Source organism: Canis lupus, chromosome 17, assembly GCF_048164855.1.
Source record: "Canis lupus baileyi chromosome 17, mCanLup2.hap1, whole genome shotgun sequence".
Lineage (NCBI taxonomy): Eukaryota > Metazoa > Chordata > Mammalia > Carnivora > Canidae > Canis > Canis lupus.
Window position 1 is genome coordinate 675,236 of NC_132854.1, and position 18,391 is coordinate 693,626.

At 54.2% G+C, this 18,391-nt stretch overlaps 1 protein-coding gene across 2 annotated transcripts; it reads left to right on the forward strand.

Moving 5' to 3' along the window:
• Positions 1-780: 780 nt before the first annotated feature.
• On the forward strand, positions 781-17,770 carry LOC140607795 (inactive ADP-ribosyltransferase ARH2-like). 2 transcript variants are annotated; one of them, XM_072782321.1, is made up of 7 exons: positions 781-1,379; positions 5,468-5,632; positions 9,799-9,924; positions 11,846-11,986; positions 14,695-14,822; positions 16,108-16,240; positions 16,891-17,770. In XM_072782321.1, the coding sequence occupies exons 1-7, from the start codon at positions 1,172-1,174 to the stop codon at positions 17,046-17,048; spliced, it is 1,059 nt and encodes a 352-aa protein (XP_072638422.1). In that variant the 5' UTR covers positions 781-1,171; the 3' UTR covers positions 17,049-17,770. The 2 variants fall into 2 exon arrangements, with proteins under 2 accessions (XP_072638422.1, XP_072638423.1); XM_072782322.1 differs by lacking the exon at positions 5,468-5,632 and having other exon boundaries at positions 836-1,379.
• The last annotated feature ends 621 nt before the right edge of the window (positions 17,771-18,391 follow it).

Here is an 18,391-nt window from a genome sequence, read left to right on the forward strand (position 1 = left end):
GCGGGAGGTGCGCCTGGGGCTGCGGGCACACATCCAGGCTCGGTGAACACCGCTGGGCAGTGTGGAGCCAGCAGAAGAAGAGCTGCAGACCCCTCCGCTGTTTCTGCAGGACGACCTCTTCCACTGCAACGGGCGGCTGGCTGGCTGTCCTGCCTCACCCCCCAGGGCTGTCCAGGCTGGCTCTGCAGGACCCTGCTAGCTGGAGGAACATGCCAGAGGCTCCTTAGTAACGGACGCTGATTGAACACTTCTCATGCTCAAGCACACCTCAGTGTCTAGTTATTACCCAAAGAAAATGCTATTTTATCAAATGTGCTTCTCAAGTCCAGATGCAGCGGGTTCCACTTCTGGTCTGATGAGTGACCAGGCCCCAGGGGCAAGGGGGAGGCGTGGACCTACGTCAGGGCCAGCAGGTAGGGGGCTGCTTCCTACTCCTGATCTCAGACCTACTCACACCCTAGCCTGCCGCTGAGCGTCTCTTGCACAGGTCTGGGGTTGTCTGGACACAGTACGGAGCCTGGCATGGGTGAGCCCCGTGAGCCCCTGCACTGGGGCTAGGGGTGCTTCTCTCCTTTGTCCTGGACATTTTCTAGGTTTCCTACCAAACACAGCTCATAATCAGAAAAGTTTCCCAAAACCCAAAACTGCAAGGAATGAATGAAACTCCGCGTTCTGCTAAGTGAGAGAAGCCAGACGCAAAGGCCGCAGAGTGTAGGGTCCTACCTACTTGAAATTTGAGAAAGGGCAGAGCTGTCCAGGCAGAAAGCACAGGAGCGACTGGGACTGGCGGGGCGGTGTGCAGAGTGCTGGTTGTGACGGGCTCACTCCGCGTAAACGCCACCCTGAGGCCTCGGCTGCATGCACGTCTTCCAGAACACTGGCAAGGGCTCGTGCTTGGAGGTCGTGGCCCAGCGGGAAGCGGCTGCAGCTGTCGCAGAGGCCGTCTGGGCTGCTGGGCGTGGAGCCTGCGTCTGTGCTGACGCCTTCCACGTGGTCCCTCGGCAGGCGCAGGGCACAGAGGGGCTGGGGCCTGTCGTCGGTGCCACCGCGGAGCAGAGTAGGCGTGCCTGGCCGCTGCACAGTGACCATCGCAGAGGTCGGGGGCGTGCTGAACGCCGCGGAGCACGAGGCTGGGCACCTGCGGCCCGGTGGCCAGAAGAGCTGCTTCCCAATGGAGAAGTTCAAGGCGGCCATGCTGCTGGGGGCCGTGGGGGACGCTCTGGGGCACAGAAACGCCCGCAAGGACAGCGGCGCCCCTGGCAGGAAGGCCAGGGAGGAGCCGCAGACAGGCGGGGACCTGGACCAGCCGTCCCCAGAGAAGTGGTGGGTGAGTGACAACACCATCATGCACCTGACGACAGCCGGGGCCCTGACCACAGGTAAGCTGGTGGACTGCAGCCCTCCTGTGGGCACCCAAGCCCCAAGGACGCCACGGCCCCTCTACGGACTGTCACCTGGTGCTGTGGCTGAAAGGGGCGACCTTGCAGGCGTCTGCGTCCCCTGCCCCCGCAGATGTGCCACTCAAGGTCCCTTTGGGTTGTCACCCCACATGTCTGCCCTCAGCCTCTGAAACAGTGGCCTCTCGCTCGCGTCTGTGTCCAGAGTTAAACCAGATGAATTTCCCACTTTGAGGCTGTTTGGGGAGAGGGTTTGAGTTTTCACTGCAGATATTAAGCCTTCTGGTTTTATTTCAAAAGAATAGAAAATAATAAGCCCACTTCAAATTTGGACCTCTTATAATAGTTTGGGGATTATTTCTAAATCCCAGTGAATTTGAGTCAAAATGCCATCTACCAAAATAGGACCCAGATATCTGCTTACACACAAACACGTCCTGAGAAGATGCTGTGAAAGCGGCTGGCCAGGGCGGAGACTTTCCAGAACTGCTCTTCAAGGAGCAGGTGGATGGTAGGACAGGGTTTTGCACGACTTTCAGGGAAGCAGTGAGTGCATCATGCATGGCTTCCAGACAAGGTACCTGTGCATGTCGGTAGTGTGTGGTCTCATGGCGAATGTCTGGGGCGATGGTGCAGGCACTGAGGCCTGGCCTTGGGCCCCAAACTGGGGGCTCGCTCAGCTTAGCTCTGTGCTCATCCTGCAGGAATGCCATCTGCCCCGCAGCTGGTGCCAAAATAACTAGGGTGAGGGCTGAGGCACCACAGATAAGGTAGCGTCCAGCACGTTGTGTGGTGAGGTCCCTTTCTGAGTTTACACAACTGTGACATCCAAATATTTCCAGTTTCTCGTGCTCCCAGGCTAACCTGCGTTCTGGCCGCTGAAGCAGGGGTGCCTGCCCGACTGTGGGCGTGCTCCCCCCCTGAGCAGAGCTGGCCTGTTCGGGCTGCACACATCTGGTCCTGACTGCTACACCCTCTCCCTCCACGGTATCAGACGCCAAGCACATGTGTACGCGCTCCGTGTGTCCTGTGCCTTTTGTGAATGGCAGAGTCTGTGGCCTGTCCCTGCCTGTGGAGGCACCCCTAGGACAGACACCAGCGAGGTCAGGTCCTCCTGACTGTGACGTGCTCTCTGAGATTAGATTAGGCCCTCTTGACAGAAATAGGACATAATCTGCCCCGACGTGAAATATGTGCATGCGGGAGGGCGGGGGTGCTTGGGGTATCGTTTCTAAGCAGAGACGTGAACTCCCCCTCCCGTCGGCTGGCCACGAGGAGACACTTGTGAAGACCGCCCATGACTCAGCCTCCAGAAGCACAAGCAGGCATATTGTTTTCAAGTCACTAAATTGAAATTCTATTTAAATTTAGTTGTCAAAGAGCTGGATCTTTTTTCTATAAATAGCAAATTGTAGCCTATAAAAGGGGCTTTTGAGCCATATTCACGGTGATGCTGATGTGGCACTGAGTATTGCCAGGCACTGTTATGACTCTATGTGCATCATTATCTGACCCTCACATCACCCTGAAGGTGACATCATGACTACAGTTGTTCAAAGAGCAGTTCACGGAGAGGCCGGGTAACTTGCCCAATGCCTTATGACCAAGTGAGTGTCCGAGCAGGGACTGGGATGCTTGAAGGACCCCGATGGTTAGTGGCTCTTCACTGTTTCTCCCAAAAACACAGACTTTCACAAAGTGGAACCATGGGTTGAAAATGCATGTCCCACTGTTCCGTGCCATGGCTCAACCAGCTATGTGGCTGTGTGGTCCTGCTACTGTGAGTGAGATGTGGGAGTCCGGGACATCCGTGGGACCTGGTCCTCTGGGCTGGGTCTCTCGAAAGTGCAGATTGGAAGAGATCAGACACTGGCCTGGGAAGCAGTGCCCCATTCCCCATGGGGTGAGTGGCCATCCAGTAAACACAGCTCACCCAGCCAGCTTGCTAGACACACTGACCAAAGGCTCCCTCTTGTGTGTGGTCCTGTGTTGGTCACCCAAGGATGAGACGGAGGCTCTGCCTCGGGGGCCCTGGGGCCTGGTTCTCCTGGCTCACCCCCCCTGACCCGAGAACCCTTGAGCCTGCTTCCCCTCCTGCAGGGTGCATGGGGAAGCTGATGCCTTCGTCACAGGGTTGAGATTAAGTAGGGCAGCATGGGCACTTAATACATTATTAAGGGAAGATGGCTCCTGGCAGGTTAATGTCTGTTTCTCTAAATGTCCTGGCCTGCAGGTCAGCAGCTCCGATGGCCATGGCCAACTGAGGTAGCCTGTTGCCATGGCCGCTCAGAAGCAATAGGGACACGAGCCCACGGGGGATAGGGCAGGTGCTGTGGGCATGACCATACCTGCAGGGGAGGTGGAGCCGGGCCCACATGGGAACCAGAGAGGCCTGTCCAGACTCCCCTCTCTCTCTTCCTCCATCACTGGCCCCCTGACGGTAACTGCATTTTGAAAAGTTGACATTTTTGTGACAAAGCAACTTGATAAGGATATTGTGCCTTTTCTTTATCATGACCTTGGTTTCATGAGCGGATTTGTCTTTGAGGAGACAGGGTGGGGAGGTGGAGAAGAATGAGCTGAAGAGCTTTGTATGGAGTGGAGAAACCCTGACAAGTGGGTCCCAGGCATTGCAGCTTCAAAAACTCTGCTTCTAGTTTGAATTCTAACCTGAAACAAAGCAGGAGACTGGTGCCATTTTGTTTTTAAGGAGGTTTTTAAGTTTTTCCTTGAGAAGGATGAGATTCAAGAATAAAATGAATTCTTTAATGGCCTCTGGAAAGGCCAGGCTTCCTAAACCTGGATCGAGAGGTGCTGGTGACCTGGAGCCGGGCTGATCCTGGCGGTTCACAGGCCCAGCAGCTGCATGCCCCACACCTGCGTCTGGCCCCACACTCCACCCCAACTCAGAATCAGGCCATGCACGGTGTGCACATAGGATGCCTGCTGCCTAGTTAGGGACAGAAGGACTGAGGACCAAGTCCTGCCTCCAGGGCACGGGGGCCCACCTGCCCTACTGGCAGCAGCAGGGGGAGAGGTGGCGGCGTACCTGTCTCCCACACCTCCATGCTGGGATCTCGGCCCGGGGGTGGCTGAGAGGGGACCTGCCTCTCTCTCTCCCTCCCTCCCTCCCAGCCTCTTCCCCTCCCCCATGCCCCTCAAAGTTGGGGTGTGCGCCTCGAGCAGGAGAGGGGCAACCCCGGCTCCTGAGGCCTGAAATGCAGTTTGGGTACAGAATGAGTTTGCTGGTGGCTGTAAAGGTCACACTGGCCGTGCACCATGTTCCTACCCAGCAGGTCTGGCGCAGAGGCTCCCTCACCACCCGGCTCTGCTCCCTGATGGAACAGGCACACTAAGCCCCAAATTTGGAGCTACAAAGCCTCTGTCCACCTCACTGTACGTTTATGTAATGCAGGAATGCTGAGGCCCTGCCATCGAACCCCGTTTGCCACCTCTGGCCTTGGGCAAGTGGCATAACCCACTGAGCTTTGCCTGTGAAACCCAGCACGACAAGTAAGAGCCTGATGGTGTCTGCCAGTGTCTGATGGTGTTGGGTGGGTAGGGGTGGGGGCATGTGCAACCATCTAGGGGCCGTGCATCCCGGACAGCAGGTGGGCAGCATGTTAGCCCCCCTACCCTCCATTTCTGTGATCCTCGAGGGCTGAGACTGTGCTCATCCCCAGAACGCCATCACACACATGCCTGCCTCATAGCCTCAGTTCCCAGGATGGAGACACGAGATTTTAGAAGCCTGAGGAACAGACAGGTTTCAGGCCAGCCTCTCTTCGCGTTAGCAGGAATTGTTAGAGGGAAATGAAGATTGTGGGTTCTGTCTCAGTTCTCCTATGTAACCAGAATGAGAAGCACAACGAATTATAATGTCTGAATTGTAAGTCAGATCTAGAGTGAATTGTCTGCTACACTTCTCTAGGGAGCCAGGATCGTGAGGTGGAGCTCCAGAATCTTCCTTCTCTTCTACCAGCTTGGGGACATGAAGCTCACTGCCATTGTGTGGTCCCTGCTCGCTGGGGCCTCCTCAATCTGACCCTGCCCCACCCCTTCTTCCCCAGACTACTGGTGCCTGGATGACCTGTACCGGGAGATGGTGAAGCGCTATGTGGAAGTCCTTGAGAAGCTTCCAGAACATTGGGCTGATCCAGCTACTCTGGAAGGCTGCTCCCAGCTGAAGCCAGACAACTACCTCCTTGCCTGGCATACACCTTTCAATGAGAAGGGTCAGGGAAAGCCTTCTTTTCCTTGTGAAGCACGTGCTGCAGAGCTACTTGGATACTAACCCGTGTTGGTCCCACTAACCAGCAGCATCGCAGGTTTGCATGACAGGGGGATCTACTGGGGCTCCTTTGTGCAGCATAAATGTCTCCAGGATGCTTTGATGTGTTTATAGGTGATATATTTACATAGGCAGAGTGTCTGCCTCTTGGGTACCTGCTCCTGGGGTCCCAGACTTACCCCTCCTGGGTTTATAGGGTTTACAGACGATGAACTTGCCCCTCTAGGTTTATGCTGAGGATGGACCACCCACCCTGGGTTTATGCTGAGGATGAACCACCCCCCCTGGAGTTTATGCCGAGGATGGACACCCCCTTGGGTTTATGCTGAAAATGGACCCCTCCTTGGTTTTTTTTTTTTTTTTAAGATTTTATTGATTTATTCATGAGAGACACAGAGAGGCAGAGACACAGGCAGAGGGAGAAGCAGGCTCCATGCAGGGAGCCCGATGTGGGATTCGATCCCAGGACTCCAGATCATATCCTGAGCCGAAGGCAGACAGACATTCAACAGCTGAGCCACCCAGGCATTTCCTCCCACCCTTTGGGTTTATACTGAGGATGGACACCACCAAAACCAATGAAATCTGATGTAAATGTTAGAATTCTCAAACAGATATAAAATATTATATATTCCATAGGTTGAAAAAGTTAAGGACATGGATTTATAAAAAGAACCTAAATCACATTTCCAGAAAAAATGTTACAGTGTCTGAGGTTTTAAATGCATTGGCTGAGATTAATAGTAGATTAGACATTTTAGAAGAAAATTTTCCTATCTAGGCACAGCAATAGAAACAACCCAGAATGGGACACACAGAGAAAAAAAGAATCCAAAAATATGATAAGAGCAGTAGCGAGCCATGGGCTGTCAGCATACCCTGCACTCTTCTCCTTATTATTAGTTTTGAACGGTTGGATTGCCATGCGCCACGGTGTAGCTTTGCCTGTGACAGAGTCCCTGACAGAGCAAAGGGGAACAAAGAAATGATTTGAAGCGATGGTGGCCAAAATCTCAGTAGACATAAATAGACATTTTTCCAAAGAAGACCTACACGTGGCTAACAGACACATCACTGGGCATCAGGGAAATACAAACCAAAACCACAATGAAATACCCACCTCACACCTGTCAGAATGGGATGAACAAGTCAGGAAACAACAGGTGTTGGTGAGGATGTGGAGAAAGGGGAACCCTCAGGCACTGTTGGTGGGAATGTGAACTGGTGCAGCCACTCTGGAGAACAGTGTGGAGATTCCTTAGGAAGTTGAAAATAGAGCTACCCTATGACCCAGCAATTGCACTGCTGGGAATTTACCTCAAAGATACAGATATAGTGAAACAATGGGGCACCTGCACCCCAATGTTCACAGCAGCCATGTCCACAATAGTCAAACTGTGGAAGGAGCCCAGACATCCAGCAACAGCAGAATGGATAAGGAAGAGGTGGTCTATATATATAATGGACTATTGCTCAGCCATCAGAAAGGATGAAATCTTGCCATTTGCGATTACATGGATGGACCTGAAGGGTATTACTCTGAGTGAATTAAAGTCAGTCAGAGAAAGAAAGACAATTATCATATGAGCTCACTCATATGAGGAATTTAAGGGACAAAACATGAACTTAGGGGAACGGAGGGAAAAATAAAATAGGATAAAATTAGAGAGGGATACAAACCGTAAGAGTTAACTCTAGGAAATAAACTGAAGGTTGCTGCAGGGGAGGTTGGGGGGACGGGATCACTGGATGGTGGACATGAAGGAGGGCACGCGATGGACTGAGCACTGGGTGTTATATAAGATGAATGAATCACTGATCTCTACCTCTGAAACCAATAGTACGCTGTATGCTAGCTAACTTGAATTTTAATAAAACCAAAAAGAAAAAAATTAGTGCCCAAATCTCCAAATTTGTTGAAAACCGTAAACCCACAGATTGAAGAAACTCATAACTTCCAGGTAAAGCACAAGAAACATGGGAAAGCTACACCGTGGCACATGGCAATCCAACTGTTCAAGACCAATAATAAGGAGAAGAGTGCAGTGTATGCTGACAGCCCAGGTGAGGAGGGTGCAGGTCTCCCGTCGGAAAGTGATGTCATCCAGGCACCGAAGGAAACAGCTTCACCCTGGAGTTCTACTCCCAGAGCAGTATCTTACAGATACTGTTGTTAACGGCCAAATAACCTATTTCAGGCACACAGAAGCTATAGGATCCATCACCAGCAGAGTGATGCTATAAGAAAGGCAAAGGGACAACCGCCATTCCGCAGAATGAACCTAACACTAAGAGGAAAGTACTGAAGAAGTGTGGCGGGAATCACAGTCACGTGGCTAAATAGGGGAGAGTTTTAACTTACTACTGAATCTCTTTGAAAGATAATTGACTTAAAAAACTAGTAATGCTCTTCGAGTTTATCAAATGCTTGTGAGCAGGTGTCTGACAGTGTGGTGGAGGCCTGCGGCCACAGGGTGCTTGTCCCAGGCATGGGGTGGTTCAGCCCTAGGGCAGTCATTAACATCACAAAACAGTTATAACTAACAAGCAAACAAAAGAGAAAATGGAATCTTTTAGAAATACTTGCTGGGGAAACTGCCACAGGTGGCCTGTGCCCTCCTGCCCCCTTGCCTAGCCAGGGCCCAGCCCAGAATGTTTCCATCTGGGGAGACCCGTGCGAGGCTGTCCCTCTGCCTTGGAGTCCTCCACCTCATTAGGGGAAAGCTTTCTGTATTCTGGGTGTACTGTGTAAGCATGAGCATCACATGCCCTAACCAGCCCCACTGATGCCTCCGCCCCGCAGGGGGAGAGCGGGTCTTAGCTGCAGTACCAGCATGTGTGCAGCCCACTGCCGCACCTCAGCCTCAGGAGGGACCCTCTGCTGTGGGAGACAGCACACAGCCCGTGTGGATCTCCCCGCACGTCTTCTCTGTCCAGGGAGGGAAGCGCCAGCCATGCGTCTCTTTGTCACATCTTCCTCGGTGACTCCAGACCAGAGAAAAGGGCCGAGGTCTGAGGCTCCTCTCTTGGTGGCAGGCACCATCCTCCAAGTGGTAGGAATCGTCACCCAGGTTGGCAGCTGATCTCACTGCTCTGTAATGTTCAACCCAACAGGCAGACAAGAGACGAAAGGAAACAAAGGGCGGTATAGCAGGCCTGACCCTAATCCCATCAGTAATCACATCAAATGTAAATGGCCTAAAGTCTCCAAATAAACGGCAGATGCCCAGCAGGGTTAAAGAAGGGAAGTCCTCCAAAGCATTAGAGAAGAAAGGGAACCAATTGTACATGACTCCCCAAGGGAGCTGAGGGGAGCATGAGCTCCCTGATCCATCCTGCTCCCCAGAAGACTGCTGAAAGAATAACACAGCAAACCAAAGATTGGGGGAAATAGTTGCAAAGCACACATCTGATACTCAGCAGCCCAAAACAAAAATGAGGAATATTTAAGTGAGCAGTTCCCCACAGAAGGAATGGGGGTGGCCAGCAAGTGCATGGAAACACGCTCAGCCCCATTGGTTTAGAGGAAACGCTAGTGAAACCCGTGCTGAGACAGTACCACGTGTGCTGAATGGGAAGACCACTGGTGAAGAGCATCCAGGGCGCAGGGGAGCCGCCAGTGGGACAAGGAGCATGACCACCACTAGGAGAGCCCGTTTGGCAGCACCGTCAGCATTAGACGCCCATCTGTCAGATGAGCTTAGTGTCTGCGTGCCCCTTGCTGCAGCCTCCAACCCCAGTACCTGGACACGCCATGGGCTGCATGTCAGTGATAACTCAGCTGGGCTCTACAAAGAGACAAGACATGTCTGATGCAAGCACGCGGGGTGTGCAGCTCCATGTCCTGCGTCTTCCCAGTGGGAGCACCTTATGAGCACGTCCCTAACCATCAAAAATTCTGTGTTTCATGCCCAAGTAACATCCCAGCATATGGAAGCTTGGCAACTTACTTACTCTTTTGTCTTTGTTGGGCACTGGGGTCATCTGCTGGTTTTTCACACTCAAATGATGCTATGATAAACATGACATAAATTTGTTTATATCTGTGGGTTATCTGTGAAAGTTAGGTTGCCAGAGATGGTGTTACTGGGTCTTCTGTGTTCCGAGTAGGCTCAGGATTCGGAGCTGCCACCAAAGCCATGTGCATCGGCATGCGGTACTGGAAGCCTGAGCGTCTGGAGACCCTAGTGGAAGTGAGCATCGAGTGCGGCAGGATGACCCACAACCACCCCACAGGTGATGTCTCCACAGGCAGACCACGCTGAAACTGTACCCACTGTTCGATTTGTTTACTTGGTGGATGCAGGCTTCTGCATCTCAGTTCCGCTTATGCTGCTTTTTTTTTAAATTTATTTATTCATGATAGTCACACGGAGAGAGAGAGAGAGGCAGAGACACAGGCAGAGGGAGAAGCAGGCTCCATGCACCGGGAGCCCGACGTGGGATTCGATCCCGGGTCTCCAGGATCGCGCCCCGGGCCAAAGGCAGGCGCTAAACCGCTGCGCCACCCAGGGATCCCTTACGCTGCTTTTGACCTAAAAGCAGGCTTGGCATTGAGTGTGATGATACTGGGGTGGGAAGAGTCCTCAGCAGGTTCAGTGTCATTTCGCCAGGATAAAAGGAAAAGAAAAGCACCAGTTATCTGGATGCAGTGAGGATCTGGTTGACTCATGGGCATCAGCATTTCTGTTGCCATCTGCTGCCAGGTGCCACACTGGGTGGGGGTGAGGGTCTGAACCAGACCAGTGCTCACTGGCCACATGAGCAGGACCACCTCAACGCCCGTGCCTCTGTTTCCCCACCTGTCACAGTGGTGACTGTGGTATTGAGAGCCAGGCCTCCTTGTGCACAAGGAAAAAGTGCATGGAGCGACCCCTCTTGGCTGGTGCTCTGGGGAGCAGGCAAGCCAGCTGTGCCCAGGGTTCCCCACCGTGTGCCCATCACAGAGATGGAGGACAGGTGGGGCCCCAGCGCATGATGGTGACTCATGACCTAGAGAGTCAGTCAGCTCCTAATTTTAAAAAAAGAATGACTTGAAACTCATACACCTGTAAACACTCTTGATTGATGGCAGTGACACACCCTCCCCAGCCCCTGACACAGCCTGCCAGCTGCTCTCCTGCGACTTTCAAGGCCACTTCATCTTTAAAAAAAAAAAAAAAAAAAAAAGCTTGCTTTTATTTATTTATTTATTTATTTATTTATTTATTTATTTGAGAGAGAGCATGCACACCTGATCAGGGGGAGGGGCAGAGGGAGAGCCCCAGAGCCACATGCAGGCCTTGAATCCAGGACCTGGGATCATGACCTGAGCCAAAGGCAGATGCTTAACCCACTGAGCCACCCAGGCACCCCTCGTGGCCACTTTCAATTCCCCCTATAAGTGGTGTGGCTCTGGGGTTGTGAGGACCACTCTGTGCCCTCCTGGCCACACCTTCGCAGGGCCACGTCCCTTAGACCCTTCAGTCTGTGTGAAGGGCATAGAATTCAAGCAGCTGGCACACCGGGGCTGACTAGGAAGACTCAGGGCAGAGCCATGGCTCACTGGGGCTTCAACTGGAAGTGGATGGTGCCTGGGAAGCCCCGACCATGATGGCAAGGAGCATCTGGAGACAATATGACCAGCAAAAGAGTCTGGGTCGAGATTAGCTAATGTTATTATTAAAGGGTTGTTTCATGTAATTTGTTTCTAACTTAAGACTGGATGGAACGTTGAGGGTTTGGTCAAATGTGGGCAGCACCAGGAAGGGCATTGACTCCTGTACAAGTTTCCAGCCACCTCTGGCAGCAAGCGTCAGGGCCTTATGGCCATGTGCACATCCCAGATGCTAGATACCCCACAAGGGGGCAGGGTGACAGCAGGTGGTCGGGGCAGTAATGGATCTGACAGCGGGACCCTCACTCCCAGCCCATAGTGAGGCCTCACAGACTGGCCCGCAAGCCATCGAGGGGGTCTCCGGAGATGACCATGCCTTTTCCCAGGTGGTTGTGGCCTCTGTGTGGCTCTGCACCTCAGGCTGGCCCGGCGGGCTGTCCTCTGTGCTCAGGGCCATCTGTCCCCCTAATCGACCGCCTTTGCAAGGTAGGTGTGGCACCCTCTGAGTGGGAAGCACCCTATGGGCAGAGCCTACCTTGAGCCTCTGTGTCTGGCCCACAGGCTTTCTCGGGTCCCTGTGCACGGCCCTGTTTGCATCTTATGCTGCGCAGGGCAAGCCACTGGAGCAGTGGGGCAGAGACATGATGCGGACAGTCCCGCTGGCTGAGGAATACTGTAAAAAGACCATCCGGCACCTGTCAGGTGAGCCTGGCCTCCCTCCCTGTCACACTCACACTGGCCCCCAGAAATGGGTTGGTTTAATTCACACTCAGAGGAGGTTTGCATGGACCGGGCTCCCAGAGACATTGAGGTCTGTTTGCCCCACAGTGAAACCGAGGGCATCCTCCTGTGAACAGGCCCCAGGAGCTCCTGGCAGGAAGCAACACCCGCCCAGGGGCCCAGTATGCCATGCCAGGAGACCACACGCCGTGCTAGCTACTGTATCCAGCCCCCAGCCCTCTGCAGAGACCCCACCCTCCTGCTGTCAACAGCAGCCAGAAAGACGAGAGGGGTGCACACGTAGGCTCAGTATTCCAGATGGTCCTTACGTAGCCCATTCCCTGGAGAAGGACAAGGGACACACTGCTCCTCCACCTTACGGATGGCTGTGCCTGCCTGGAGGCTGAGGTCTGCTGCCACGGAGACCAGATGGGTACACGTGTCTGTCTCCACTGACTCCAAACCCGCCATCAAGGGGCTCACACAGTCTTTGGCACCAGCAGAGGTCCTAAGTGATCGCATTGTTGCTGGCAGTTGGGTGAGTGGTGGCCTGGCAGGTCGGACTCAAGAGGCAGGTGCAGGACTCAGAAACTCTGGCTTTGTCCTCGGGTGGCCACTCCCCTGCAGGATTCCTTCCCCTCGGGGAGGGATGGGTGCTGTGAGCAGTATAGGCAGCTCCGTGTGACCTTGAAAGTTTGGAAGCTGTCCTGGAGGGTTTCTGGAATAGTTATCCTGTCTGTCCCGGGGTAGTGGGACCAAAGGCACAAGTGCAGGGGCAAAGCTATTGGTTTTCTAGCTCAGGGCTGAAGTCTGGAGATAGAGAGCCAGTGAGTCACTTTCCTGTCACCTCTGATGAGTGGGGACTCGTTCTCAATGTCTCTCAAGAAGCTTCCAGAACAACTTCACAAGGAGAACGTTGCTTCTCCTTGTGCCAGGTCATAGCTGGGAAACTCTTATCTCCAGGGCTTGTTCCCATGAGAATCAGAGAGCCTCACATCCACGGTGAACTTAAGTGTCCCTCTATAAACTTAATTATAGAACAGAGCTGCACAATCACCTTATTTCCGACCCTGGGGCTCTCTGTAGTGAGCACGCTGCCCGGGGTCACCGGGCTGGTCATGTGTCCAGCCCAGGGGGGATCACCTCCTCCCACATGGGAGACTCAGGTAAACAGGCCAGTGAGGGCTACGCAGTGGCTGCATTCCCATCGTGTCAGGGTTGAGACGATCCCCCCGGAGGTCTGGCTTAGCCCAGGGTGTCCTGAAGAGCAGCCGTCAGCAATGCTCCTTGGGCGGGAATGGGGAGGACCGCCGTGGGTCAGAAAACCTGAGACTTGATTCTTGCTGTTTAATTTTAAATTTGTTTAATCTGGAGCTTTTTGACCTTGTATGACACACCCTTTTTAACAGAAACCCAAAATCCTCCAGGGAAAATCATGTTCTGTTCACCCAGGGCCCTCTGCTTAGTGGTAACAACATCCCCTGGCAGTAAAGACAACTGGCAAATCAGTTCCGTGTTTTTTGTTTTAAACATTTTATCTACTTATTCATGAGAGACACAGATAGAGGCAGAGATGCAGGCAGAGGGAGAAGCAGGCTCCCTGTGGGGAGCCTGATGTGGGACTCCATCCCAGGACCCCAGGACCACAACCTGAGCCGAAGGCAGATGTTCAATTACTGAGACCCTAGTTCCATATTCTAATGTTTGGACTTCTCTTTTTTTTAAAGATTTATTATTATTATTATTATTATTATTATTATTATTAATGAGAGACACAGAGTGAGAGAGAGAGGCAGAGACACAGGAGGAGGGAGAAGCAGGCTCCCTGCAGGGAGCCCGACGTGGGACTCGATCCCGGGTCTCCAGGATCAGGCCCTGGGCTGTAGGCGACGCTAAACCGCTGAGCCACCCGGGCTGCCCTAATGTTTGGACGTTTGTGTCCAGGAGGGAAGCGGTAGTGCAGGGACCAAGCCCTGGTCTCTGTGGGGCAGCTGGGGCTTCCCTGTCTGGCCCTGTCACCTCACCCCAACCTGAGGTCAGCTTTGCTTTCAGTTTTATAAAGCAGACTCTGGCCAGCTTTTCCAGGGGCCTGTTGTTCCCTGGGGACCTGGAGCCCCTCCCCAGGACTGTCCCTGAGGGTCTGTCTGCAGCTGCCCAGCCCTCCCCTATTCCCCAGGCTCTGTCCTCGGCTCCTGCCCATGATAGGAGCAGCAGTGGCCACGGTGTGCTGGCCCGGGCTGGAGGGCCCACAGGGGCTTGTGCCTCTCAGGTTCTTGGAGGACACAGCACGGTCCTCCAGCTGCACCTGCCCAGCTGCTGCCACGAATGTCCTCTTCATTCACCACCCCTGGGACTGGCGCGCTGGGCCATTGGCCAGAAGGGAGAAAAAGCCTCCTCCTGGGCTGCCTTGCATCCATGAAGAGATACAGGCTCAGAATTTCCAAGAGGATGCTCTTTGAAGAACTTTACTCCCTGCTCTGGGTTCAGAGTAGAGTCAAGCAAGGTTCGGGGTTGCTTTGTCCTATGTCTCCATTTTCCTCACTTGTTTCAAAGTAGCTGCAGACATGAGCATCACAGGGGGAGGGGGCTTGGCCTCCACCTCCTACTCCTGCCCGAAGGCTACCTGCCCACCGTCCTTGCGGCCTGGCCGGTGGCCCTCGTGTGCAGCCTGGTCTGTTCTTTATGTTCAGAATACCAGGAGCACTGGTTCTACTTTGAAGCTAAGTGGCAGTTTTACTTGGAGGAGAGGAAACTCAGCGAAGACACGGGAAGTAAAGCCATCTTCCCTGACCACTATGACGCAGAGGAGAGGGACAAGGTGAGTCTTGCCTGGTCGGGGGGTGGGGATGGGCTGTCAGGGCCCACTGCCCGGGATCCCCACCAAGGAGCCGCTGCCACTGGACTGCGCCTCTGCCATGTCTCAGGCTTGGCCTAGGGGGCTCCCCTGGCAACCAGGGGCCCAGAGCCACCATGGGGGTGGGCCTGGAAGCCTCCCTGGAGGAAGCATGTTTCAAACAGATAAAATTTTATCTTTCCATTTTCTCTAATTAAAAGCATGGTTGTGCTAGAAATTTTGAAGATGTAATTGTTAAAGATATTCTATTTCACCACATATTTTCTAAGGGCCAGGACATGAGGTCATATGTGATGAATCAGGCTGTGCACACCATCACCCTTCCTCATGCTGATGTTGTCAGCATTGTTTTTTTTTTTTTTTAATTTTAAAATTATTTTATTTATTATTTTTTTTAGTTTTTTAAATTAATTCATTTTTTTAGCCTTGGGTTTGGTAGCACAAGGGAAAGACCTGATTCGCTGTAGCTCAGCCAAGATAGACACTACCCTTATGTTCACAGAGCCCACAGCTGAGTTGAAAGTCCCTCGCAGTGAGCCGCTGAGGACATTTCTGTGTGGCTACTCGGCCATTCTGAGTACACAGCTGTAGTGCAGGCTGGCTGCCCCAGCTCCAGCCAGCACGTCTGCATTCTAGGTGTTAGGGAGGCTCAAGGGGAGAGGTGCTCCCTACCACCCCTCCGTGTGCCCCTCAAGGGCCTCTCCGGAATGCAGGCAGGCCTAGGGGTGCGGTCCTTCAGATGGAGGTGCTGCTGCCCCAAACCAATGCTGAATCTGTCGCTCGGGCACAGAGGTGAGACTTTCCCAGATCCCGGCTCTCTGCAGTCTTTCTGCTCATGGTGCACCCACAGGGCATCACTGCACCGCCACCGGGCCCTGACCCTAGGCCTTGGTGCCTGCTGGCCCCAAGCTCTGCTCAGACAAGGGCTGCATGTGTCCCAGCAGCCCAGTCACTGGCTCTAACCCCTTGCTGGACTATGATGTCACCACAGACTCGCCGGCTACCCCAGCACGTGGTCAGGTGATCTGTGGACTGTCTGCATCCATAGGAGCTGCGAGAAGTTGATCTTCCCTCTGCACTGTCACCCCCTGCCCTGGGGCAGTGCTTGGCACGCAGGTGGTAATCCATCAGTGCACAGCGAGTATGTGAACAGCAGAGCCCTGGACAACCCAGGAGGCGCATGCTCTGGCACAAACTGACACTGGTTTTACTATGGCTATGTGCCCCTGACCCCTAGCTCTTTCTTTAGGCTTACAGGAAATGGAGTTCGGAAGGCCGAGGGGGCCGGCGGGGCCATGACGCTCCTATGATTGCCTATGATGCTCTCCTTGGAGCCGGGGATGACTGGACGGAGCTCTGCCACCGGGCCATGTGTCATGGAGGTGAGATTGCCTTCTTTAATGGTCTTGGGCTTCCAGGCAATCAGCACCCCTTCTCATCCCAAAGTGCGCTCCCAGCACGTCCGAGGCTACAGGCATCAAGGGCAGCCTCCTGAACCCCAGAGTATGTGTCCTTCCCTGTGCAGGGTGCTGCCTCATGTGCCCATCTGAGTGTGAGCTCAAGAGAACAAGGCATCGGGGGAGCCGTGGGGCGGCCCTGTGGGTACAGGCAGCGCACAGTCCTGAGGACTCACTCTGTAGCCCCCGGTCCAAGCCCTCCCATGGTGGCTGTGACTGTTGCCCGGCTGGGCAGGACTGCCCTGCGTCCTGGTGCCCACGCTCTCCTGTGGGTGTGAAACGAGGGCATTCCAGCAGCTCGTGCTGGGCACAGTGTGTCCTGGACATCGGGGCCCCTCAGTTCCTGGTGCTGAGGTGGGAGAGACACCAGCACCACCCAGTGGATGTGGGTCTGTGGACAGCCCAGGCATTTGCGCACACTCGTGTGTCTCAGTGTGCAAGGAGGGAAGGAAGGGGCAGCAAATCCACCAGATTGGTGCACCCAGAGCAAAGCTGGGGTTTGGCCCAAGGGCGAGGGCTGCCCAGAGGACCTGTGAGATGGGCCTTGGCAAGGAGAACGTGCGCTTCCCTTCCAGGTGAGAGCGGGGCCACAGGGACGATCGCGGGCTGCCTGTTCGGGCTGCTGCACGGCCTGGACACTGTCCCCGCGGGCCTGTACCAGGACCTGGAGCACAAGGAGGAGCTGCTGCAGCTGGGCGAAGCTCTATACCGCCTGTCCACGGAGGAGAAGTAAAGCTCTCCCGCCGCCAGGCTCTGGGTCCCCAGGGGCATCTCCGCACTGCTCTTGGCCCTCCCAGGAGGGCCGACGCCTAAACGGCCATAATTATATTTTAACTGACCCCCCATTGCCAAACTCTAACTGCCATATGAAATGCACTGTCTGTCCTAGAGAATGTCTGTCCTGCTCACATGTGGCCCCTTGGCCCTCCTCCACACATAGCGGCACAATCTTTTGCACAATCGGTGTATTTCACTCTGGGCAGAACTAATGCTACTTGCTCACTCACGCCAACAAAACTAATGTGACGGCCCAGCGAGGACAGAGCCCACGTGCCCGCCTGCCCCTGGCCTTGGCCTCTGGCAGGGCCGCCAGGCTGTGCCTTCTGCAGCAGATGGAAGCACGCACTTAACCTCCTGCTGACGTCTTTAATCACACTAGATCTTTAAAACCAGCCCCTTTGGAACAAATGCCTGAGGAATCCGGGGAATAAAGGGCCCTTGTGTGTCACCTGCATCTCCTCCTGTGTGGTCTGCAGTGGTCACGGGGCTGATGGGTCCACCCACGGCCACCACCTGCTCCACCAGGCTCGTGCTGACACTCCTCGTGGCCGGGGTGTCTCTGTCTGCGAGTCTTGAAAAAGAGAACTCTCTCTTTTCTTAAAAATGGCCTGGGACACAACATTTGTGAATTAGCATCTGGTGTGAATAAAAGAGCAGTTGGTGTTTCACGGTTAACATGGAGCTTTGGTGGCTTGCCTGGGGCCGGCCCACTGTGCCAGCGCCCTCTTCATGGAAGGCAGCCTCGGAGCGTGGCCGGCGGCCCCCCGAGCCCATGGGGTCACCCCCTTGCTTCTCAGGCCTGCCTGAAGGCTTTGTGCCAGCTGGCAGGCGAGAGACCCTGGGGGAGTGGCTGGCAAAAGGGCATCTGGGTCACTCAACTAACCTTTGCTGCTGTTGGTGCTTTCCAGTGGGAGGGGGTGAAAATGCACAGGCCAAGCCGTCTGGGCTGCAGGGGGGTGGGGACGGCCACCAGCGTGCCCCTGAGAAGGTAAGCTGGCTCACCCTCATCACCTGCCAGGGGGGCCCTGGGACCACGTACCAAAGCAGGCACGGGGTTGGGGGCCCAGTCAGCCGCAGGGGAGGTGGCTCTTCATCCCACTGACAGTTAGGAGAACCCATTCCATCCTGGGGATCAGGAAGTGGGCCTAGTTACAGGTTGATTATAAAACATTTCAGCAAAACTTCACAGGACCCGGGAGAGGAGCAGATGGTCTCCCCATCTCCCTGCAGAGAAATACACACGCTGAAGAAAACAAGACCCCAGAAGGCAATGGGGTGGACAGGGCACCCACTCAA